Source organism: Chiroxiphia lanceolata, chromosome 16, assembly GCF_009829145.1.
Source record: "Chiroxiphia lanceolata isolate bChiLan1 chromosome 16, bChiLan1.pri, whole genome shotgun sequence".
NCBI classification, from domain to species: domain Eukaryota; kingdom Metazoa; phylum Chordata; class Aves; order Passeriformes; family Pipridae; genus Chiroxiphia; species Chiroxiphia lanceolata.
The window spans coordinates 2,699,654-2,723,790 of NC_045652.1; the positions used below are offsets into that span (position 1 = coordinate 2,699,654).

The 24,137-nt window shown below is 51.6% G+C and overlaps 2 protein-coding genes across 7 annotated transcripts; one reads left to right on the plus strand and one right to left on the minus strand.

Annotated features, from left to right (window-relative positions):
* Positions 1 to 84: 84 nt before the first annotated feature.
* PERCC1 (proline and glutamate rich with coiled coil 1) lies at positions 85 to 2,451 on the minus strand. Of its 2 annotated transcripts, none has more exons than XM_032704126.1 (2): positions 2,258 to 2,451; positions 85 to 920 (listed from the first exon to the last, which is right to left on the minus strand). In XM_032704126.1, exons 1-2 carry the CDS (start codon positions 2,277 to 2,279, stop codon positions 229 to 231), a joined length of 714 nt encoding a protein of 237 aa, XP_032560017.1. In that variant the 5' UTR covers positions 2,280 to 2,451; the 3' UTR covers positions 85 to 228. The 2 variants fall into 2 exon arrangements, with proteins under 2 accessions (XP_032560017.1, XP_032560018.1); XM_032704127.1 differs by having other exon boundaries at positions 85 to 967.
* Positions 2,452 to 5,259: 2,808 nt separating this feature from the next.
* Positions 5,260 to 24,088, plus strand: LUC7L (LUC7 like). 5 transcript variants are annotated; one of them, XM_032703664.1, is made up of 11 exons: positions 5,328 to 5,464; positions 7,230 to 7,324; positions 11,981 to 12,079; positions 12,788 to 12,898; positions 13,382 to 13,525; positions 13,932 to 14,108; positions 14,790 to 14,878; positions 19,221 to 19,250; positions 20,126 to 20,290; positions 21,293 to 21,354; positions 22,632 to 22,743. In XM_032703664.1, exons 1-10 carry the CDS (start codon positions 5,404 to 5,406, stop codon positions 21,318 to 21,320), a joined length of 999 nt encoding a protein of 332 aa, XP_032559555.1. In that variant the 5' UTR covers positions 5,328 to 5,403; the 3' UTR covers positions 21,321 to 21,354; positions 22,632 to 22,743. The 5 variants fall into 5 exon arrangements, with proteins under 5 accessions (XP_032559556.1, XP_032559555.1, XP_032559554.1 ...); XM_032703665.1 differs by lacking the exon at positions 21,293 to 21,354 and having other exon boundaries at positions 5,260 to 5,464; positions 6,045 to 7,324; positions 22,632 to 24,088; XM_032703663.1 differs by lacking the exon at positions 21,293 to 21,354 and having other exon boundaries at positions 22,632 to 24,088.
* The last annotated feature ends 49 nt before the right edge of the window (positions 24,089 to 24,137 follow it).

Genomic DNA, 24,137 nt, shown 5'->3' on the forward strand with positions numbered 1-24,137 from the left:
GGGCTGTGCCAAGCCATGGCCCTTTGTCACAGACAGCAACGACACCACAGTGGTGGGTGGCAAAGGACACCACATGCGCTGGTGCCTGGTGGGAGTCATTTATTCACTCGTCCCACCACCGGCTCCAACCCGGCAGCTCCAGGTGCCCCAGCGCTGGCACTGGGGCGACAAGATTTATCATTAACCGAGTGGCACGTGGCGGGACCAGGGGCCCCCGAGGCCATGGGGTCACAGCCCGGTGAAGGGCTCGGCCTCCAGCCCCGGGCGACCCAGCTCCAGCGGCAGCTCCCGCACGGCGCACGGCAGCTCCGGCCCTGGCTCCACGGTCCAGTTGGCCAGGAGGTCACTGAAGTCGGGGGTGCCGGTGTGGAGAAGGCTGGCGGGGCCTGGCTCCTTCCAGAAGGAGGGCGGCAGCTTCCTGCGGTGCATGGGGGTGATGTGGCCGTACTTCCTCTCCAGCCGCTGTGTCCGGCCGCCGGCCGCGCGCGGGGACAGGCAGCGGTGCACGCCGTACTCGAAGAGCTCGGCCAGCGGCCCCAGCCTGTGCGCGGCCCCCGGGCTGCCCCGCGGGGCCTCGGGCTGGGCCCCGGTGCTCTGGGGTGACTCGCAGTCCTTGGGCACGGGCTGGGTGCCGGCGGCCTCCTCCCTGCCCCTCCGCCCGAAGTACCGCTGGATGTCACAGCTGATGAGCTCCGAGAACTTGAGGAGCCGCAGGGTGGTCTCGGCAGTGCTGGAGATGGCTGGCTCTGGCCTCACGTTCTCCTCTGCTGCCTCCACTTCCTCCTCCTCCTCCTCTTCCTCCTCTTCTTCCTCCTCCTCCTCAGAGAGGTTGTGGAAGTCAGGCTCAGGGTGTGTGGGCAGCAGGAGGCCGTGTGGGAAGGGCGAGGGCAGGCGCAGCTCGGCCAGGGGCTGGATGACACCTGCAGCCATGTCAGTGCTCAGGGCCACCCCGGGGCCTGGGCTCACTCTGCGGGCAGGACAGCGGGGTGAGGGTGACACACCGTGGCATCCTCCCCAAACCTCGGCCCTGCAGCCCTGAGTTGGCAGCAGATTGTGCCACGCCATGGCCAGGGTGGGGCTGCAGGGCAGTGGGATCGTCTCCCGCAAGAGCAGCAGGATGTGGGGCTTTGGGGATATCCCCACCAAGCCATGGGATACAGGGGAGTGGAGATGTTCCCCCTGGCACATGGGGCAGCAGGGACATCCCCACTGAGCACTGAGACAGCAGGCAGCAGGGATGTCCCCACCAAGACATGGGATATGAGGCAGCAGGGATGCCACCCCTCCCCAAGCCATGGGACATGGGGCAGTGGGGATATCCTAACTGAACCCCAACAGCCAACAGAGATGTCCCCATCAAGCCATGGGATGTGGGGGAGCAGGGATGTCCACCTGAATCCATGGGATGTGGGACAATAGGAACGTCCCTGGGTCATGACACATGGGGCAGCAGGGATGTTCCCATAAAGTCATGGGATGTAGGGCAATGGGAATGTTGCCCTGAGCCTTGGGCCAGGGGGCAGTGGGGACATCTCCCAGAGGTGCTGGGCAGTGGGATGTTCCCCTTCAGCCCGGGGCTGTGCATAGAGGCGAATGGGGCTCATCTCAGCACCCATCCCACCACCCTGTGCTCAGCACCCACCCTGCACTCAGCACCCACCCTGCCATCCCAGGCTCAGCACCAGGGACATTGAGCCCCGTGTCCTGCTCACAGAATGGTCTCATGGGTTCCCCTGTGATGTGGTGAACTCGTCACCTCCCCACACCACCCTGGTGGGCTCGAGCCACGGCTGAGTCTTGCTGAGCTGGATGAGACCCCTCTGTAGTTCATGCTACCTGTGCTGAGGAGCCCCCAGCCCTACCTTGTTACAGGGCACCCCTGTCACCAGCCTGGCACTGCCATCACTCCAGCCCCAGCCCTGGCAGGGCACAAATCCTGGGGGACCAGTACTGCTCCAGCCACCCCAAAGGTGGTGCTGGGCCATATACCCAGCCTAGGAGATTGTCCTTGCCATCTCTGGGGTCACCATGCGCCCCTCTTAGTGCCGTCCCCACTGCGGGCCCCCCGGCCCTGCCTCTGTGCTGCCCTGGGGTGGGCTGTGGGGGGCTCAGACACCCCAGGCACTCTCCAGACTGTGGGTAGAGCAGAGTGGGGCCACCCCAGTGACAGAGTCAGGCCACCCCACTGCCACCCTCAGCCGGGAAAACACCGCGGTGCCGGAGGGCATCACCCGGGGGGGCCGCGGCTCACACTCACCTTGGCGCTGCCGCCCGGCCATGCAAAGGCTCCCGCGCCGCTCCCCCTGCCCGTCCCTCCACCTGGGCCTGAAGTATTTATAGCGGAGCGGGAGCTGGCGGCTGGCAAATATTTGGTAGCCGTATTGTAATAGTAGACTCGGTAAACAGAGCTGGGGTTTGCTTTAGCACCCAGCAACGGGAGAGCGGCGCGGGGAGGGACGCGGGGACGGAAGGCAGGGCTCACCTTAATGGTTCACTAGCCAGGGGATTTTCAAGTGTTGTCCCTGTAAATTCACCTATTAAATCGGCAGCCCCAGCTGCCAAACTGCCCGCACACTTGTGCCGAGGGCTCTTATCTCCCCGCTGATTGGAGGCGAAATCAAGCTTTGTCAAATAGGCGTAAAATTAAATTTCATGCTATTTTGACTCCTGGAGTAGGGATCTTCTGAAGAACATACTGTGTATGGAGCGATGCCTCTGCAAACAGGGGCTGCCGCTGCAGTGGGCAAAGCCTCTCTGTGGGGTCCACCCATGTGCTGCAGGTTCAGACCCCCCATCTCAATCCTTATGCCCCCCCCGAGGTGGATGTCGGGCTCCCTGACCAGCCTCAGGAGGGGTTTTGGAACCTGTGCATACAAAGGTGAACATGCTGTGCGGAGAATGGCTGGGCCAGCCCCACAGCACTTGGATGGCAGCACTGTCACTGTGAATGGGGCACTGGGGTGCCCCGTGTCTCTGCTCATGGCCTGTGGCCCTGCTGGTCCACATAGCACCCGAGGGGCTGAGGATGGCGATGATGGGAATCAGCTCAGACCACAAGGAGGCTGTGCCAGAGGTCCTGGTTTTGCTTTGGCAGTGGGATGTGCCAACAGGGCTGTCTGCGGCAGCACAGAACACGGCCAGGGGACATGGATAGCTGGGGGATGCAGGGTGCCTGGGGACATGGGATGGCCAGAGGACACAGGGCAGCCTGCCCACGACAGCAGGATGGGCCTGACACAGTGCCTGGACTCTGCCACCAGTGCTGGGGACACACAGGGAGTGGGGACAAAGGCTGTGGGGGTTGGGGACAGGCACAGCCCTGCTACAGAGCTGCCCTGCTCTCCTGTTCTTGGGGTGACCACAGCTCCCTCGGAGCCCTTCCTGCCCCCTGCCCCGAGCACCCCGTGCTGAGCTGTCCCCGGGTGCCGAGGTGGGGTCCCCAGCCCCCGGCACGGTGCAGCACTGGCTGTACCCCCCCCCTCCCCGGGCCGGCAGCCTCGGGACACCCTGCGGGAGCACCGGCTCCCTAGAACTCCCTCTCCTCTCTCCAAACACTCCCACTAGCAGAGCCCGGAGGGAGCAGCCATCAGGCATCAGGCATCAGCCATCCTGCCCGGGCCCCGCTGGGCAAACACGGCGGGTGGGGGCTGATAAGTCTCGGGCACCCTCCGGGCCACTCCCTGACATCACTCTTTGTCACCCACCCGCCCGGCATGGCTTGACGTGGCCACCAGCTGCATCCCTGGGGAGCCTGATCCCACCACCGGGGTCCACAGGGAAGGGGAGCTTCCTCTGGTGTTCCCAGCCACTGCTGCCCCAGACCATCTTCCTGCAGTGCAGGAGCTGGGGAGAGCTCACAGAGCCTCTGGCTCAGCCTGGCTGGGAGATAAGGGCTGCACCAGCCCTTTGTCTGGGTGGGACGGGTCTGGTCGTGCTGGCGAGGGGCTCCAGGGGTGGGGCAGGGTGTGGGGAGCACAAGGCTTGGCTCACAGATTTGGGAGTGATGAGGTGTCCATCCTCTGTGGGAAGGAATAACACGCATTTAGGGAGCACCCAAGGCTCAGCAGGACCATTCTGGGGTGAGCCAGAGGGAGAGGCAATGCCACTGCCCATGCAGCAGGCTTGGGCACGTGGTTTTGCACCCATTTGAGGGCCCAAGTTGGCCATCCAGGCTTTGCCAGGGCCAGGCATGAGGAGCTCCCATTGCACAGGGAAAGGGTCTCCTGTCTCCAGAGACCCCACAGACAAGTAGGGTGTTCACAGCCCTCACTCGAGGGCTGATCCTGCACCCCTTGCTCGGGGCTGGCACACGCTGCTGGTCCCTTAAAGCCAACGGAGCTTTGAAGCTTTAAGATGGGGAAAAGCAGGCATGATTATGGCAGAACAGAGTGGCCTGTAAGGCAGGGCTCCGTCACCAGCCCTCGCTGCCTTTGTAGCCCTGTGGTAGCACAAAGGGGCGGTGGGAGTGTAGCTGGGGCGGGGAGCTCGTGGTGAAGGGATGGAGGTGAATCCCGCGGGGTGTTGGGAGCTGCAGATGGAGCTCAGAAAGCTGGACAGGGCACCCAGAGCCCGGCAAAGCTCTGCAACAGCCCAAGCTCCGCTGCAAACCCACGGCCTTATCCCCCTCCCGCAGCCTGGGCTGTTCTGTCCTGTGTTGTGCTGTCCTGGGTTGTGCTGTCCCGTCCTCATCCCCTCGTCACTGTATCCCCTTGTCCGTGCATCTATCCTGCCTCCCGCTGCTCCCGCCTGCCCCAGCCATGCATCCCATCACCACCAGCCCCCAGCAGGGGCTTTCCTTACCCCCTAGTCCCCCTCCCCACCTTCCCTACGGTGGTTCCCCGCTGTCACAGTGCCATGGGGTCGGACGGCAGCCAGCGCAGCCTAGCCCCGCCGCGGCCCGGCTACTGTGCCCACCACACCCGCCCAGCCCCAGGGCAGGTCCCGGGGCATGTCCCGGGGCAGCGCCGGTGACGGGCCCGATCCCGGCGGGGCGTACCCGGGCTGGGGGAGCCGTGAGTGCCCCGCCCAGCCCCGCCCCATCGACAGGCCCCGCCCCTTGACGCGACCACGCCCCCTACCAGAACCACGCCCCTCCGTCCGCCCCTCATCCATTCCCCGCCCCTCCGGGTCCCTTCGCCTCGGCCCCGCCCCTTTCAATTCGCCCCCGCCCCTTCGCTCCGGCCCCGCCCTCCCCTCCCCTCAAGCCCCACCCATGCCCCGCCCCCGGCGGACTACCGTTCCCGTCGTGCCGCGCGGCGCAGGGTGTGGCTGTTTCCGCCCAGCGCCCGCCGCCGTCGCCGCCGCGGAGCCGCCGCCGCCGCCCCAGGCCCCGGGACCGCTCTCGGTGCCAGTCTCTGCCCCGCCCGGTCGGAGCCGCCGCCCCCGGCCCGGCCCGGCCTCGCCATGTCGGCCCAGGCGCAGATGCGGGCCCTGCTGGACCAGCTCATGGGCACGGCCCGGGACGGTGAGTAGGGGCGGGCGGGGCCTGCAGGAAACGCCGCGGCCTCGGCGGCCGCCTCACCGCGCGGGGCCCGGCCCGCCCCGGCCGCTGCCTCCGCTCGCTCCGGACCTGCGGCGCGATCCGCCCCCGCCCGCCCGGCCCCAGCCCCGTGGCGGCGAGGCGGGCCCGGGCCTGCCCGGCATGGGGGTCCAGCCGCGCCCCGGCCCCAGGGAGCGCCTGGCGCGGCCCAGCCCCGCCGCCCCGGGCCCGGCCGAGCGGGCAGGCCCAGGGCCGGCTCCGTGCCCGCGCATCCAGAGGCACTAGGTAGGTGTGCCTGCAGCGCCGGGTGCGGTCCGGCACCAGAAATGTGACAGCCCGTGCAAAATACGGCCCCGCTGCGGTTTGTGTTCTCCCTTCTGCGACTCGCTGGGTACTTAAATCCCCTTTGGCACGTTAGCAGGGCTGTCCAGGCACTTTGCACTTTGTTTCGTAAGTGAATAAGTGCTTTTCTTTTCTCTGTGTATTGAGTTGCTATTGAATTGCTTCCCATATTTTTATTTCATACAAACTGAACAATTGTGGCCCCTCTATTTTATTTATAAAGGTTCAGTGTATCTTTGCCTGCCTACATCAATCTGCAAGGGAGTTGCAGAAAAGCCTCATGTTCATCGAGCCGTGAGTCACAACCAATTTTTAAAGCTGTTATAACAAAAAAAAAAAGTGTTTGCTTTTTTTTCACAAGTAACTTTAAAAGTGTAGCTTAGAAAGAAAAGAAAAATTAAAAAAAAAAAAATTCAGTAGACACAACATTATTCCTGGATGCTTGTGAATCCTAATACTTTACTATTCCCATACTTTAGTATTACACATACCTGTGTCATATGCACAGATGAGCTTTAAAATTGTCACATACCATTACCACTTTGCCTTTACTTTTATGTATCATTCCCCTGACTTCCTTACTGCAGGTGTGGGCAAGAAAGCTTTTCCTTTAAAACTTTTCAACAATGGGCATAAAATTCTGCAGCTGAGGTCTTGAAGAATGCAGATGGGTATAGTATGTGTTGGAGCTCGCAGTGTGTATTGACTAACTTTGTTTCTTTTTTTTTTTTTTCTATTTTTTTTTTTTTTTTGCTTTTCTGATATTGTGTCGTTTTAAGTGGCTCCTGAGTGTAAAATGTTCCTCTGAGGGTGGGCTGAGGGTGGGTGTGTTCCAGGCCAAGATCACCTTTGCACGGCCTGGGAAGAGCACACTGCATAGTTGGGTTCCACACCAAAAGGACTGGTGGCTTGGTTACCACGTGAGCAAAGAGCAGCTGCCTGTAAAAACTGCCCAGCACAGCCCTGTTTGCTGATCCGTGGGGTTTGGTATCTCCTGCCCCTTCCTCACAGCAAAACAAAAAAAAAAGGGGGTGGAAAAAAATTAGCAGTTTTTGGCTGGGAGCCAGCCTGTCTGTCTCCTTTTCTCTCTTCTGGCTGTGCTGCCTCTTTATATGGATGACAGGCCTTGGACGTTGCTTGGCTCGCCAGCACTGTGTTTAACATGGTGTCCTGGATGAATAAATGCTAAAATAGTGTTTGTTGCCAATTATAAGTGTTCCAGAATATCCTGTTGCACTCTAAGCTGGTTTGGTTTTTTTGGTTTGTTTTTTTTTTTTTTTTTGAGTAAATTTGGGGAGCAGGAGCACCAAGTATTTTAATCTGCATTTTGAGGTGAAATGCTCGTGCCCACGCCTGTGTTCCCTTGGTGTTCTAATGTCTCCTTATTTAAACCACACATGAATTGCAGGAGATGAAACCAGACAAAGGGTGAAGTTTACAGACGATCGTGTTTGCAAGAGCCACCTCCTGGATTGCTGTCCCCATGATATCCTGGCTGGAACAGTAAGTATGGCCTCTGTCATAAGGAATTCTGGTGGGGAGGATGTTGGTACATCTCGTCTGGGCAGAGTGGGTGACTTCTAGGAGAGAGCAGTCACAATCCTAATTCCAGCTTTTGTGAACTGTGTATGGAAACTGCTGAAGTCAGGAGCTCTTAAAATACACTTGAAATGCTTTTCCCCTCACAATCCCATGTGAAGTTGTAAAATTCTTTCTCTTTTAGCAGTTTGAGGTGGTCAGAGCCTAAAACTTGTCCTGTGGTGGTTGCCAGACTGTAGGTTGGCTGCCGCCCTGGGTGCTCTAGTTCACTGTTGCATCTTCAGCTTAGCAGGTGTTTTCTTAGCAGCTGCACTAGTCCTTGGAGGTTGTCAGTCTCCTCTCTCCAAAAATGTGATGTTTCCTGATGGAACAGCAGCTATTCCATCATTCCTGGTGGGTTGGCCACGGCAGGTCACAGCTCCAGCCGAAGGTGGGTTGTTTGAGCTGGTTGTTTTTTGTGTCTCTCTGCCCCACTGGTCTCACACAGTTCTCTCTGCTCCTTCACTGCTCCCTGTGGGAACAGGGCTGGCCAGTGTTCAAAGGTTTGGCTCACGTGCTCCCTCTGAGAGCACAAGGTGATGTGGGCTTTTAACAGTGAGGTGAGTATTCAGTTTGGGCTCCCAGATGAAAGCTGGGACTTGGGAAAGAAAACACTGCATGTCTTGTCCCCGTTGCTGTGTTACAGAATTCCAGGACGGAGGTGAATAGGGGTGTTTGAAATCCACCCTCACCCTCAGCGTTTGCATGAAATGCTGTGGTGTTCCCAGTGCCCATCCACTTACCCAGGTTGTTTAAAGATGCTGTGGTTATTTATAGCCCTTCCTGCTGCTGTTTTGGGAGCTGGCTGGACACTGTGGATCTCCAGCAAAGGGCGGGCTGGCACTGCTGCTCTGTTTGTGTCACTGCCGTAGCAGGACTGTGGCAGCACTGCTAGAAAGAGCCAAAGCTGCCACTGTTCTGACTGCTCAAACTTCAGCTTCTCAGTGGCTGCCTCTGAATAAGATTGGAGGAGCTGAATACCAGTCTCTGTGTATTTATTTTTTATTCGTTTGAACCTCAGATAATGTTTTTCAGTGATTGCTCCATCAGCCTCCATGTCACTTCCATTTCAGAATTTTAAACCTCCATCCTTCACATAGGTCACTGTGTATATTTTGACACAAGATTCTAGAACAGTTTTTTGGGGCCCAGAGGGTGCTTCGAAGGGGCAGGCTGCCTTCTGCCTCTTCTGGCAGGTTTCCAGGGAGAGGGTAAATGGTGAATTGAAGGGGTTGAACTATGTGATGTGTGTGACTGTGGGAGCTGGTGCCAAAGTCTGAGGTGTTCGGGTGGATTATGAGTTTCCCAGGGCAGGGAAGCACCTTGAGGAATCTATTTCTCTTGCTTCTGGTGTTACTTGTCTTGATGGAGTTGTCCTTTCCCTCTTGCTGTGGAGTTTGTGCTCAGAAATTGCAAGAACAGGATGGAATAAAACTGCTCCTGCACAAGTGATCTTCTGGATCACTCAGGTGATCTTGTGGTGGCCTTGAAGTGACTGTGGAGCTCTGCATTGCTCTCAGCCATTTCCTAGGGGCAAGAAAAAGTGCTGGTGCCCCAGATCTGTGTTGAAAGCACATGTGATGTCCAGAACAGGAACAACATTTCAGCTGTCAGCACTAGCAGCATGGAATGAAATCGAGCTGGAATGTGCAGGCTCTCCTTGTGATCCTGGGCAGCTCCATTGGCACCTTGTGGTGTTCTGCTAAGGAAGGGCTGTGTGAGCAAGTGCCTCAGCTGGGTGGGGTAACACCCATCTCTAGGTGTATTGCTGCAGAAATCAGGGCCTTGGATCTCTTGGAAACTTCCAACAGATGCTCCAAGCCTTCTGGTGCTGGCTGTGTTGCATCCTCCCCCTGAAGGCATTGTTCCTGCTGCATCCTTTGTGTGTGCAGACATTCCTTGGTGGGAGGCTGATTGGAGGCGAGCAGGAAGCTGATCTCTTGGGTAGCTGTGCTCACTGAAATGAGTCCCATTCACTGACCTTCAGGTGCAGAGTTAAGAGAAGGAGTCCAGGCTGCCAGTAAAGCTCTGGAATATTCCTGAGAGCTGCAGGAGGCCTGTTGATGTTGCTTTGTTCAGGTGCACCAGCGTTCCTGGTCATAAGAGCTGTCATTGTTCCTGTGATTATTCTCTTTTTGGCTCCAGAAATTTGTTTAAACCCGTCACTAAATAAGCTACAGAGGTTCTCTAAAAGCCTGTGGGCTTACTAAACTAACTTCTCCCAAAATTTTCCTCCTTACCCACAGAGTCCAAAGAAAACCACTGTAGCTTATTTACAGCTGGTAATCCTCCTGAATTTCAGCTCCACTAAGAACTGGACAGATGAGTCTGAAAGCTGCCCAGGTTTAACATAGCTTGGGAGTTACATTGTGTCCCTGACAGGGGAATGTGAGTGAGCTGAAATCTGTAGGTTTTAGAATTGTTTGGGGGGGGGGGGGTGTCTGTGCTTTCCTTTTTCACTTGGGTGAAACTCTGCAGCTCTGATCACTATTAAAGAGCCTTCTTTGTGGAAATTTCACTCTGTGGTGAGGTAGCAGTTCAGCAGAGAACATAAGAGATACCTCAGAATGTGGATTGCTCAGGAGATGTGAGCAGGACTAACCAGTGACATCTAAATGTCTGCAGTCTGTGTGTATGGGGGGGTTAAATCTTCACTCAGGCTCTGCTGGTCACCTGTGTTACAAACCAGCCAGTGCTGGCTGGAGCAAGTTGTGATGTCTGTGGAAAGGCTGAGTGATGACAGCCCTCCCTGGGATGAGAGGATGCTTTGAGGCAGAAGGGCTGCTGGTCTTACCTCATGTGAGCAATACCTGTGAAAATCTCCTTGCCTTAGAACATCCCAAACGACGTGGAGGAAGACTGGAGGTTTGTAAGCTGGTGAGACCTGAATGTGCTCCCCAGTTAACAAACAGGTGCACATTGTTGACTTTTCTGAAGTTTTGGGTTGGAGACCCTTCTCTGAAATGGGGTTAAGTGGCTCAGCTTGCAAGAAAAGTTCAGATAAGAATATTTGTGATCTGTGGCAATCACATCTAATACCATTAATTTCTCCCTGTTTTGGAAAGTGATCTCAGTCGAATGACCATGAGAATAAAAGATATGTCACATCATAGAAAGAGTTATTTTTGTGGTAAAATAACAGTAGCTCTCCAGCATTCTTTGAAGAGGCTTGCCTGAAGATGAACATGATCAAGCTCTGAAAGTACCAGCATGGGGATTTTTTTGTAGGCATTAAATTTCCACCATTCGAGCTCAGCAGGACTATTCTGGATGCAGTGTCTGTTTCTGTAGCCTGTGGCCTCCTTATTCTGGTAAATCTGAGCAAAATGAGGAAGGCTAAATAGTGGCAAGTCATCCAGAATTGGTTTATTTTTGTCTAATTGGTTTATTTTTGTCTGAAGAAAAGCTAATAAGAGAGAACTGCTGCAAACCTGAGTCTTACCTGGTGGAGTTTGCTTTCTTTGGTAAACACTGCTGTTCAAGTGCATTGTTTCACATAAGTGTCCCCATAAGCTTTAGTTTGTGATGTTCCACGGGGATTCTGTGTTATTCCACTTTAGCTCTTTCCTGCAGTTCAGTGAGTTGACACTTGTTGTGTGCAGGTTTGGGCTCCTTGGAACTGGTGGTGACTGGGAGAGAAGAGGATGGAGGGCTGGGGTGTTCCTTGACATGTACCCTGCCATTCTTACTGTGGCTCACAGTTAGGGATTTTGTTATTTTGGCTTTCAAAATGTCATATTCTTTCTCTACTATAAGAGAAATGTTCTTTGTTACAAATTGATAATGTTGAAATGCCATTTCTGTTTCGAGAGCATAATCAGCTTGGGTTCATGTGGCTGTTAACTACTGGGTTGGGGAAAAATAAATTTAAATAGCATTGACTGCAGTGGGAGGGAAGGGCAGCATGCAGGTCAGAGCTTTCTGGGAAGGGAGATGCTCTTAAATCTCTCATTAAATGGGCTTATTTGTAGGACTTAGCTTTGCTGGGCAGGCTTTAAAATGCCAGGCTGCAGCTGGGTGCGGGAAGGGGCTGGCTGTAGAATTAAGAGTCTGTTGTTGCTGAGCAGGGGGTTGTGCATTTCCACTGGCTGTAACCCTTATTCCTTTAAGTCCATTTGTTGTTGATAGGAAGCATTGTTTCTGTCCTACAGTTTTGTATCTTTCAATATGTTGTTAGGGCTTGTCCTTTCACAGATGTGCATTTCCAGGTGAGCTTTAAACAGGGTGCAGGTATGCTTTGCTTTGCTGTGGCTCCATGAGAGGAGACATTTGCAGTTGGTGCCTGTTGAAGGAGACCCAGCTCCCTCACAGCAGTTTCTAAGGCTGTGCTATGACCTAAAGCAGGAGTAGGGCTGGTCTTATAACATTTGGGGTGTGTTAATGTTGTTCCAGGAACACCTAGAAAAGGGGTTCTGGCAAGCGTGTGGTTCTTCTGGCTAGTTGTATTACTGATAGGTTAGAAGGAAGCTCTTCCTAAAAAGACTTTATTTTGATATGATGCAGTTGGCAAGAGCTAAGGATCTGCTGCTTGTTGCCACAATGGAGGGTTTTTACATGAGTCTTCCTTTTTCTCTTCCACAGCGAATGGACCTGGGCGAATGTACAAAGATCCATGACTTGGCACTGCGAGCAGATTATGAGATTGCAAGTAAAGAGAGAGACCTCTTTTTTGAGCTGGATGTGAGTATGGAGAAGTTTTAGTTACTTTTGTGGGAAATGCTTCTTGAAGTTACTGAGCTGAACAGTAGAACTCGGTGACCATTTCAGCTCATCATGGTGTTTGATGTGTGACCAGTGCAGGATGTGCAGCCCCTTCCTGACTGTGGGCTTGATCGCTGACTTGGAACTGTACAAGTAATTATGGCACTTGCCATCCCCCATTAGCTCAACTAGCTGGGAGGCTCCTCTGGCATTCCTTGCATCCCACACCTGCTGCTCTGTACCAGGTCATTATAACCTGGTACCCTGTCCCAGAAGAGGATTTAACATTAAAACCCTTCTGCTCAGTGGTTTTACTTTTGGCAGATTTAGCTTTCTGTGATGGAACAGATCAAGGGGAAGAACAATTCTGTCTTCCCTTTTCCTGTTATTCCGGTGCTTTTGTCTGTGCACCTGTTGCTCCTGCTCTGGAAGTTCCAGTGCAAAGCAGTGTTGATGTGAGCATCCTGTGATGTGTCAGAGTCAAGGAACTGGGTCAGGTTCCAGGCACGGGTCAAATGTTACTTGTTCTGCAAAGTGTCATTTGTTGTTTTTTTTTTTTCCCCAAAGCATCTGTTCTTGAGATTGTTTATGCATTACAGAGGCACTGCACCAGATGGCTGTTGGCTGTCAAAGGTATATCTGGCATGGAGAGCATCTTTATTCCTAATTCTTTGTCTGATCATGCAGGCCATGGATCACCTGGAATCCTTCATTGCAGAGTGTGATAGGAGAACAGAACTGGCCAAGAAACGCCTGGCTGAGACACAGGAAGAGATCAGTGCTGAAGTTTCTGCAAAGGTATTGGCCTCTCATTAAACATTGGTTCTGAAAGTCTGTGTGGGAGCTCTGGTACTCTGTTGTCTCTGACACCACTGATAATTGATGGTTTAGAATAGCAAATCCATCCCATGGTTGTTATCTCTTTACTTAGCAAATGCTCATGGAGTTTCCTCTTTGGGAACTTGCTTCACTGGGCCAATACAGGACATTTCTGAAGCTGCTTTTGTGGACTCTGTACTGTCCTGTAAGCCAGAAACGTGCTGCTGTTTGCAGCAGAACTGATGATGTCCTCTCCATGCCCAGTTTCTCTCTTTGCCAGGTGTTGGTGACTGTTGTGATTGGCCCACCAATCCCTTTTGTTGGGCCTCTTGTCTTTTGGAGATTTATGGTCATCTTGCAGCAACTGATTTAGTTAAACAGTATTTTTTAAAGAGAAGGGAGAAGTTTTCCTGCAAGCTTTATCGCGTTTTTGTCTTACTAAAAACTAACTGTTCTCTTTAGGCAGAGAAAGTACACGAGCTGAATGAAGACATTGGAAAACTCCTAGCTAAAGCTGAACAGCTGGGAGCTGAAGGAAATGTTGATGAGTCTCAGAAGATCCTGATGGAAGTGGAGAAAGTCCGGGCAAAAAAGAAAGAGGCAGAGGTATGGCATTGGTTCTGTGGATTGGAACAGGGGCCTGGGCTGAGTACATGTCACAGCTGAGCACTTCCCACCTCTGCCCCTGTGTTGCCAGTACCTCCTTTCCCAGTTTCAGCCATGTGCCAGCAAGCAGTTGGCAGTGGATGAAAAGCTTTTTAGAAACTTTTCTCTAGTGCAGAGAGCTGACTGGGGCAGGGAGGGCTTTGTCCTCTGGAATATTTGGTCACTGTTCCTGTGCAGGGACAGACTGTCGGGCTGAGCTGTGCCCACAGAGCGTTTGTGTGGCACCTCCTTTGTGTGGGGGTGGGTTTTCATTCTTGAAAGCCATTCTTTGCAGGGGTTTCCCTGGAGGGTTGTGACAATGCAAGGCTTCCCTGACACTTGTGTGGGTTTTCTTGCCTCCCTTTAGGAGGAATACCGAAATTCAATGCCTGCATCCAGTTTCCAGCAGCAGAAGCTGCGTGTGTGTGAAGTCTGTTCAGCATATCTGGGTCTCCATGACAACGACCGGCGTCTTGCTGACCACTTTGGAGGCAAATTACACTTGGGTTTCATTCAGATTCGTGAGAAACTGGATCAGCTGAGGGTAATCCTCTCTGTTTTAAACCTTCTCTTTGTAGTTTCGAAGACATTGAATGCTTCTATTAAATTAATACAGAATTCTTGGCAGAGTGCTTGTAAAAGCTCAGAATCTTCCAATTGCAGAATCCCTGAAACTTCAAATGGAGCCTTTTTTAGCCTCGTCTTGGGTTCTGTTTTGTATTTTCTGGGTAACTAAATATCTACCCTTGGAATCAGTCAAACCAGACCGTGGCTGTCATTTATTCCTTAGAGCATTGGTACAGTCACCTGTATTTTTCTGGTTGATATGGCTGAAATTTGTCACTCTGAGGCCTCCTAATGAGATGTTGGAACTGCAGTTTCACATAGTGTGTGAACTGAAGTCTCACATCAGCATAAAAGGTCTTGAGTAGCTGAAGCCATTAGGAGTTTTCTGAAGAGGTTTGTAATGGGTTGTGGCATGGGCCTTGCTTGCAAACAGAGACCTGTAGCCTGCTCTAGTAAGAGCTGTGATTCCTGTGCCTCCCTCAGTATATTGAGGTCAGTGCCTTGACTGAGGAAAATGAAAACCTTGATAGAGATCTTGAGTAGCACATAAAATGCAGTGAAATGGTTCTTTGTCTTGCTCTGGGAAGGGTCTCCCTGCAGATCTCTGACCTGTGACTGTATGGCTGAAATATGATGTGGACTGGTTTTTTTTTTCTAGAAAACAGTGGCAGAAAAGCAAGAGAAGAGAAACCAGGATCGTTTGAGACGGAGGGAGGAGAGAGAACGAGAGGAGAGGATGGGCAGACGGTAAGTGGGACCTGACAGCTGGCTTGTGAAGTTGGGTTTTAAATAGTCTGATTTTTCGTACCTTAGCATTGTAGGAACACAGCATCTGCTGCTGGAGTAGCTGTTGGATGAGCTCTGGGTACTGAGTGAGCACCTTGGGATTCAGTTAAAGATGGAAACACGTGCACAAACCCCCACCACAGAGTGATTGTATGTGTATTGCCTCAACTTCCATTGTGTCTGAAAGATGGGAGCTCCCTGCAGTCTTCAGGCTTATATTGGTCTAGTCCCTGTCCTTGGGAATCTGAATATGGATAAAATACCCTCATCCAGTGCATCTGAGTGGGAAAGTTCAAGATGAGTGAGGACTAGGTCTGCTCGAAAGGGTCATGCAGAAATTCCCTGGAAAGCCCTCCTCACTTCTAGTCTCGTAGGTGACAACAGTGTGGAGCTGGTATCCATGAGCTAAATGGGGGGCTGCCTGTCTTGCTCCAGAACTTTTCTACAGTAACAGTGAGGTGCTTTTAGCACGGCTTTGGTATCCAGGAGATCCCAAGGTGTGACTGCTTTTGGTGGTTGTGGCCATGTGTGTCACCTTCTGCTCAGATGTCTGTAATTCCTGAGCAGTGGGAGTGGCTGGAACGTTGGTATTCTCAGGACAAGCTTTTCTGCTTCCTGCCAGCTGAACTGGAAAAACAATTTCTTCTGTACTTGAAGAGGCACCTTATGTGTAAACAGCTCAGTTAAACAGCCTGTGTGGGGAGGGTGGTTATTTGCAGGGCTCAGGCAGAGGAAGTGGCAGGGTGGGAATGCTGTTCTCATTGTTGCAACATCTCCTCAGTTACCGCATGTGTTTCTCTTCTTGTACTTCTTGCATCAAAAAAACCCCAACCTTCCTGCTTGTGGAGAGCTCCTTTTGACCTTTGGTGTCAGCTGAAGAGTGAGTTTATCTGAGGCAGATGAGATTTGTAACTGAGTTGTGCTCTAAGATGGTGCTGGCTTCTGGCTATAATTAGTGGAAGTGCTGACAAATAAACACCGGAATGAAGCGGCTTGGTGATTTTGATGGAATGTGAAAGATGTAAACCCCAAATTGTTATGTATTATACATATTATTATATCAGTTAGGGTGTTTTATATGGGTTTTCTCTCTCTGGGTTGCCTGGTAGGATATGAAGTGCCAGTTTATGCTGCAGCATTCTGCTGAACAGCACCTTCTGGAGAGCCTCTCAACTTTCTGGTATCCATGCAAGACTGTCAGTAATCCAGTTAAATTTGGGAGATGCAGAATCTGGAATTAGCTGATGAGTGCAGGAGTTCATCAGAAGGGACTGCTGTGGCTGCTGCAGTGGTCAGAGAGGTGGAAGTGAAATGGGAAGCGTCTTCCCATGCAGCTGTTTCATGACAGGCTCTTTCAGACCCACAGCAGGACTGTACCTGGTCTGGACTCAGTTTGTCTCCATGGTGCCTCTTCTTCCTGGAGGTCATTTCTGTGTGGAAATTGCTCAACAGAGTTGCCTTCAGGAAGAATCCTCTGGATCTCTTAGTTGATCCACATCTCCCCAAAAACGCTGCCTTTCTTCTTCCTGTGGTGTGTCTGGGGTTTTTGTGGTTTTTAAAAAATCCCCAAACCCTCAGTTCTTGAACATTGAGGAGCCTTTTGTGTTCGTAGGTAGTTCATGTATGGATGCACCTGATGAGGGGGTTTGAAGATGGCTTTTGAATGTTTATTTATGGCTTTAAATATGAAGGGCTTAAGAACTGCATTGAGTTGACCTAAAGTCTGAGTTCTGGCTGCTTCCCTGTGTGACACTGCTTAGAGACCATGGCTGGCTCTGTGTGGAGGCACCTGTGTGCTCCCCTGCTCAGATACCATGGGAAAACTTGTTATGAAGGAGCCAGGAGTGCCATACAGAGGAGGTCAAATTAATTGCCTTTCCAAAATGAGACCTTGACCCAAAGGAGGACAATAGTTTTCCCAGTGTCAGAACTGAGGTTACATCCCAGATTTCCCAGCCCCTTACCCGCTGGGAGCTGTGCACACCGTGCTCACAGGGGCACTTCTCCATCAAAAACTGACTGGTGACTTCTACCACTTTTCAAACTGCCTCTTATCCAGAGCCCGATACTTTAAGGAGCCAGAGGAAACATGTTTCCTGCAGAACTCTTCTTGTCATATCCTCATGTGCAGCATCCTCGCAGTGTTACTCAGTAAGAGAGAGTGTGACTTGACTTTGGGAGTCTTTGGTGACTGACAGGCACTGTGACATACTCTGGGAACCTGTGGGTTCCCTTGTGAAACTCTGCCTCTCTCAACTGTTTATTAATTTGTCGATAAACTGTCATTCCACATAGGAATGAGTGAACTGGGTTGTCACACTTAGTGGTAAATAAACACAAGTCGTTTGTTTGGTGTTGCTGGTGGCTGTTGGGTACCCAGTAATCTTGGAAGACTGGAATTCTGTGGAGAGGTGGCATGCTTGGAAGTGCAGCCCTCAGTGTTTGCCTCCAGGCTACACCAGCAAACAAGTCCAGGGGAGTTGCCAAATGGATTTCCTTTGTGTTAGGCTGCACAAAAGACAGATTATGAAATTCAGCACAAAGCCTGTGATACAGAGACCAGAAAGAGGAAAAAATAAAGAAAATAGACATGCTCAGCCTCTTGCTCCTCTGGACAGCAGTCTTCTTTTGTCTCCTGGTGATTCAGGCTAGTAAGAAAAGAGCTGTTTTGTTGGATGCTTCCTGAAATCTGAAGTGTGACTCTGGGGAATGATTATCAGGAATTTTTTGTGCATGTTCCTGCTCAGATCATAGGCAGGGGAGGGCAGCCAGGCTTTTCAGGGGCCGTGGAAGGGCTTTGTGAGGATGTGTGCACTGGTGGTTCAGAATAAAGTGATCAGGGTGAAAAGAACATTAAGAACTTGGAGTAATTGCAACCACCAAAACAATTCATCTGCCTGCCAGGCCACCTCCAGGAGGTCCTGCTGCTCTGTCAGGTTTTGTTATAGGTGTGTGGTTACTGCCTTGCTCTCCTGGTTTATCAGCTTTTCCTTCACCTTGTCCTGTGTGTTGCCTCAGTGCATGGCTCGTTTGCAGACTCCCAAGTTCAGCTCCACCTTGTTTACAGTCCTACCTGAATTGCCCTCTAAATTTGGGGGTTCTTTGGCTTTCTACCATGACTGAAGAACCCCATTTCATTGTGAAGAAATGTTCGGTGCACATTGGTTTGCACAGTCGTGTCTTACCCAGGTGTGGTTTTAAAATGATGTTATTAAAACAGATGCTTCTCTATTGCTTCTTAAATATTTGCGTGTAGCTTTCAGCCACATCTGCTACAGTGCCAGGGGTGTGAATGCAACACCCCTGTAAGTCTGTGCAGTGGGGAGCAGTTACAAGAGTGAGTCTCTAAGTCACTGAACAGGGAGATCAGCCACTTCTTAATTAAAGCAAAACGAGACTGTGCAGACAGCACGTGACAGTTTGATATGAGCTGGCTCTGAGATGTGGCCACAGAGGAAGAGGGAGGGCTGGTCTTGCACGTGCTGTGGTATTTTAAGTGGTGCTGAGTAATGGTGCTGCAGAAGTTGAGAGAATTGTGACATTGTTTATGTCAAAAGCTGACAGCAGTAAGCTGGGAGTGCCACACATGAGCTCCGAAGCCATGGAAATGTGAGAAAGAATAGTGAGGCCTGGATTATTCTTCTCAAGTGCTTTTTAAGTCAGGGATGAAGGGATTTTCAAGTTTATATCTGTCACTTCTCAGCTCTTCCCTTTTGGCTGTGTCCCTTCTTTTTTTCTAGTTCACGTTTCCCAGACAGGGATAAAATATTGATGCATTTCCCTCTAATATTTGTTAAACAAATACAATGAGGTAGGAAGTGTTGTTTTCTCTTTAGTAAAACCTTTTCAAATTACAACTGCCTCAAAAGAACCAAAACCAAAAATCTGTCAAGTGTCTTTCTGACTGGAGAGTGGCACTTCTTGAAAATCTAGAGTTGAACCAGCTGATGTTAGACTGCAGGGGGTAAAGGATATATAACAAATGTGCACAGTAAACCTAGAAAGGTTCATTGTGATGCTTTATCAGAGACTGAACTGGTTTCTAGACCTTTTCTGTTGTGACAGGAAGCTCTGCAAGCAGAAACTGGTGTTTCCACAGAGTTCTTCAGTTTTTGACAAATTCTCACTGCCCACAAAATTGAAGCTAATTAAATGTTTTAATGGCAAGCTTTTTTTAAACTGACACATCACTTGGGGTATTGCTGTGTTCCTGTGAAGAGCTGCCAGTGTGGATGAGTTTTTCTATTGAAAACCCACTGGCTTTATCATAACTTCTCTCACTTAACTCTCCTCTTCCCTCTAGGTCTGGATCAAGAAATAGAGATCGTCGAAGGTGAGTGCCCACTTCTACAGTTCTCCCAAATAAATGCCTGTTTGTGTTTATGTCTTAACTGCTGAGGTTTTTCCTGGGTCTCACAAATGGAGTTCACTCAGTGCCTCAGTCTCTTTGGTTTACTCCTGAAAAAAATGGGAACTACAGCGTGGGTACCTCAAGTGGTGCTGCTCAGCTTGGTGTCCCTTGTTGAGTGTACAGCAGGGGCTGTGCAGCCTGGTCAGGACGGGGTCTGTGTGCTCCAGAGTGAGTCCAGGAATGTCCTCGGTGCCTCTTCCAAGGCATATACTGATATACTTGCATAGTTTTAATGTCTGAAATATCTGTTACATGTGTAATACCTCAGATGTGAAAATACTGATGCAAGATTAAACCCCCCACATCTCTGGAAGAGTGTGTCTGAATTGTATGATAGCATTCTGTGTGATCATGGACCTGGAGATCTCCCTCTGGCATCCTTCTTGCTTTTAGAGCAGGTTGAAACAAATCTGCTTCTAAAGTGCAGGGCTTTCACAAGGGAGGCTTCTCTTAGGGTTATGGTAATTTAAAATAAATAAACAGGCTACTGACTTTGGCCTCTTTTCTGCTTTTACACTTTGAGTGTTGTAAGCTCTGCCCTGGCCCTTGGCATGTGCTTATGATAACGGTGGGAGCTTTTTTATATAAACTTCCCAGAAAACTGTATTATCCATTGGCAGTTTGTTGGTGGGTGCAGGAGGAGAGGGTGTGGGTGCTGGCAGGGATGTGGCTGGGGAGGGGTGAGTGCTGATGCTCTGGGTATGTGTGACTCGGGAGTGTCGGAGGGGTGGGCTCAGGTGTGCAGATCCCAGGCACTGCCTGTGTCCTGAGCCTGAGCCAGCCTGTGTCCCCTGCAGGTCACGGTCCCGGGAGAGGCGGCGAAGGCGCTCCCGCTCGGCGTCCCGGGAACGGCGGAAGTCCCGCTCTCGGTCCCGGGACCGGCACCGGCGCCACCGGAGCCGCTCCCGCAGCCACAGCCGAGGGCACCGCCGGGGCTCCAGAGACAGGAGCTCAAAACACAAGTATGTATTCCTGGCAGGAGTGCTTCTGGAGAGGGGAGCCCTTGGCTCACAGAGAGACTCCCCATCCCGTGGCTCTCAGCAGCAGCTGCAGGGGCCTGTGCTGGGGCCTGGGCCAGCTCCTGGGCCAGAGCAGGATTTCCCAGTGGCCTCACGTGAGGGCAGTAACTCTAAAGCAAGATCCCAGCTGAGAGGAGAGTCCAGCAGGCAGAATTGGTTCCCTGATTGCAGTGCTGAGCCTTGAGACACTCCTGGTTTTCTTGTATGAGAAGCAGCACCAAGGTCTGTCTGAGCTAACTGAGCCTCCCTAGGACTGCAAAAGCCAAGTGACTGAGAGGCAGTTTTGAGTTACATTTCTGTTGTTACCTTCTGCTTCCCAGATTCCTCCTCTCAGTGCTGGCATGGGGAGGGAAGTGTATGATTTGGGGTCTCAGGCAAGTCTGTTAGAAGGCTGCTTGAGAGAGAGAGACATAATTCTTTAGGAATCAGCGCTAGAGGGAGGGAAAAAGGAATCCAGGAGGAGTATACAAGTCTCCTGTTGCTGAGGAGAAGCACTATAGTTCAAAGAAGGGCTTTAAGTCTCCTGTGAAGCTCAGCAAAACAGCCTCTGTGTTAGAGGAAGGATGAGACAAGGGTGTAGGAGTATTAGAAACACTGAATGGAATCACTGCATCTCCTTACAGCCCTTCTTAGCCCAGCAGCAAGTCTGTCTCCAGGTGCTTGCTGAAGTTAGACTGGCTGTTTTTAAATACTCTTGGTTAATAGAGGAGTGCTTTAGCACTGTCTCACCTGATTAGGCCACTGGACTACAACTCCAGAAACAAACCTATTGTTGTGTGTCTTGTGTCACTTTAGCTTTTAAAGGTACCTGTTGAAGGGGAGGGAAATAATGGTCTGAAAAATAAGCCTGTTAATAATTGAGGGGGGGTGTAAATACTGTTGATTCTCCAATGGCTGAGATACTAAAGTGCTTTTTTAAATCTGTCTTGAACATGAAAAATAAAGAAAAGAAGTTTGGACAATTAGGAAGTGAGGAAGATCCTGTAATAACTTTTACTAAAGAGCAGGTAAGGGATTACTTCAGAACCCTTGGTCACATCCAAACCAGCCCATCGAAGTTGCAGGGGGATTGGCACTGACACACCTGCACAAAATTGCTGAGAACTGGGGACAGGCCAGGATCAGCTTAAGAAAATAAAGCAAAAACAAGAGAACAAACAGGAAAATCCCTTTTCCTGAAAAAGGTGTAGTTTCTCTTTTCACTGTGAGAATTAACGGAACCAGCCCTCAGGTTCTGCTGGTCTGAGGTCTCACTTGCAGAAAGAAAGAGAGAGTGTCACAGGATCTGGAGGTCTCGGGGTAGGAGGATTGCAGGCAGCAGGTGCTCTTGTGGGAACAGGTAGAGAGTTAATCTCATCAGAGTGATATGTTCTGGTTAAGTGACAGAGTTTAATGACAATGAAATGGCTCTTGTGACACCAAAGGGCTGTAAGGTTTTGATTTATCAATTGTGAAGTATTTTCAAACCTTACAATCAACAAGAATGAAAGCTGGAACCTCTGAGGTACCTGCCAGGGCCTCTTCTTGTGTCTGTAAGGAAAAAACCTGTGTACTGAGCCTTGGAGTAAAATGTGGGCACCTTTGCCAAGGGGTATGGGCTGTTAGAGCTCCCTCAGGATCAGCTCCCTTGGAATTCTGCTATTCCATAAGCTGACATGAATCACACAAGACACAGCCTTTCAGACTGGACCCAATATGAAGCCTCCTACTTAATTCTGTGTGGGCTGACACGGGGAAGAGCTGCTGAAAATGTGTAGCTGTCACTCGGGCAGGGCCATGAAAAGATGTACAATATAAATCTGTGTCATCCTGATTCTGAACCCGGGATGCTGCCAAGGCCAGTGTTTGTCAGGATGCAAAATGAAAAGCCCAGGGCTGAGGGAGCAAAGAATCCAGTTGGTATTTAAAGCAGGTGAACAGAAAGCTTAGGGCAAAATGAAAAACTGCTCTGGAAGGCACGGGCAGAGCTGAGTCAGAGATGAGGAAAAAATTGCAGGTGCTTTAGTGTGGTCCAGAAAACTAATAAGGGGCCCAGGGAAGACCTGAGAGAGCCCCTGGGGCCACAGCTTGAAAGGATCACTGTGAGGAAGGAGTGACAGAGGGTCCAGAGCCAGCGTTCCCTCATGGAAACCCCACAGAGCCCAGAGCTGCCACCGTGGGGACCCGTAGGCACATTCCTGTGCTGCCCCACGGCCCTGAGAGGGAAAGGTGGTGGTGTCACTTTGTGGGTGACTGACAGTTTTGAGCTGTGAAGCTGAGAGAGATGGTTTCATTTGTGCTTCAGATCTTCCAGAGATCGGTCTTCGAGAGAAAAGTCCCGAGACAGAGAGAGGAAAGACAAGAGCTCTTCTGAGAGGCGGCACGAGAGCACAAACGGCAAATCTCGTTCCAAGAGGTCAGAAGAGAGAGAAGCTGGAGAGATCTGAACTCAAAAACGATCTGTGTTGCACTGTAAATAGTCTGATAAACATTCTACACAAAAGCCTAAATTTTCCCATTTATATTTACTGAATACAACTCATCTTTTGTAGTTTGGGGTTTTTATTGTTTGGCAGATAGCTGTGAGTTTGTAGAGAACACAAGAGTTACGTACTGTTTAACAGGGTTTTGTTTTAGTAGGAATAAATAAACCTGGATGGATGGTTTTGAGCCCAGGCCAGTGTGGACACCCTGTGTTTGTCCTGACAGTGGTTGGGGCCGTGCTGTGCCTGGAGCCCTGAGCTGCCCTGACCTTTGTAACGCTTCAGCCCTTCCCAAAAGCCCTCCCTGACCCTCTGTGAGCACACCAGTAGTGCTGGTCCTCACTTTATTCTGTTTTTACTTTTGTTTATGTATGTCAAAAGAAAATCATGAATTTTTTTTTTAATCCCTTTTAGTGCTTAGCCACCTCATTTTCATGTCTCCAGCACTTGAGTTGCCTCAGTTGTCCAGCTGAGGCGAGACAGGTAAAATTTGGCCCTGATTTATTCTGAAAGCTGTGAGGGGGACCAGATCAGCTGGAGCACGTTTCTAAAATGGGCTCAGGTCTGATTTTAGTCCCTTTACAGGTCAGACAGTGGGTGTGAGCAAAGCAGTGGGAGACCGAGGCTGGTTTCATCTGGCTGTTTACTGTGCACTCTGCAGCCAGAGCTTCCCCTGGGGGACTTTCTGACCTGCAGCCAAAAGCGTTGGTGTGTTCCCAAGGCCAGGGAGGCAGAAGGGGGCAGAGGTGCCTCGGCTGGAGGTGTCCCAGCGCCCGCTGATCTGTAACCGGGTCTGTGTCCCTGGAGGGCAGGAAGGAGCCCGGCTGTGCCAGCCCTTGGTCGCCATCCAGGGTCGGCGTTTTGTGGGAGTTGTGTGAGTGAAGCCCTTGTGTCCCGCCGAGCCGGGCGCTGCTCATTAGCCGGACGGGGCGGTTAATTACGGCCGTTAATTACCGTTCCCGGGGGGTCTGTCGATGCTGTGCGGGTCCGCCCAGCATTCCCCCATCCCTCCTCCTCCATCCGCGGCTCCCCGGTGTCAGTCCCCTGTGCATGCGCCCCTCCCGCGCCCCTCCCTCACCCCTCCCTCTCTCTCTCCCGGGTCCGTTTTTACACCGAATTCCGCGGTTTCACGTGTTGTTTTTTGTAACCTGCGCTCGCGGGGGGGGGGGGGGGGAAGGGAGGGGCGGGCGGCGGGCGGGCGCTCGGGGCTGCCCTGTGTACGCGCCTGTCGCTGTTCCCGCCGCGGTTCTGAGCGCATTAAAGATGTGTGTTTGTGGCTCCCCGGTGCTGCCCGGACTCGTTTGTTGTCGCGGGGTCCGCGCCGGCCC

Coding starts and splice junctions, on each gene's coding strand:
- LUC7L (XM_032703663.1), top strand. CDS start 5,404: ATGTCGGCCCAGGCGCAGATGCGGGCCCTGCTGGACCAGCTCATGGGC. Junction 5,465..7,229: donor CATGGGCACGGCCCGGGACG/GTGAGTAGGGGC, acceptor CATGAATTGCAG/GAGATGAAACCAGACAAAGG. Junction 12,899..13,381: donor GTGCTGAAGTTTCTGCAAAG/GTATTGGCCTCT, acceptor TGTTCTCTTTAG/GCAGAGAAAGTACACGAGCT.
- PERCC1 (XM_032704126.1), bottom strand. CDS start 2,279: ATGGCCGGGCGGCAGCGCCAAG. Junction 921..2,257: donor GGCCGGGCGGCAGCGCCAAG/GTGAGTGTGAGC, acceptor ACATGGCTGCAG/GTGTCATCCAGCCCCTGGCC.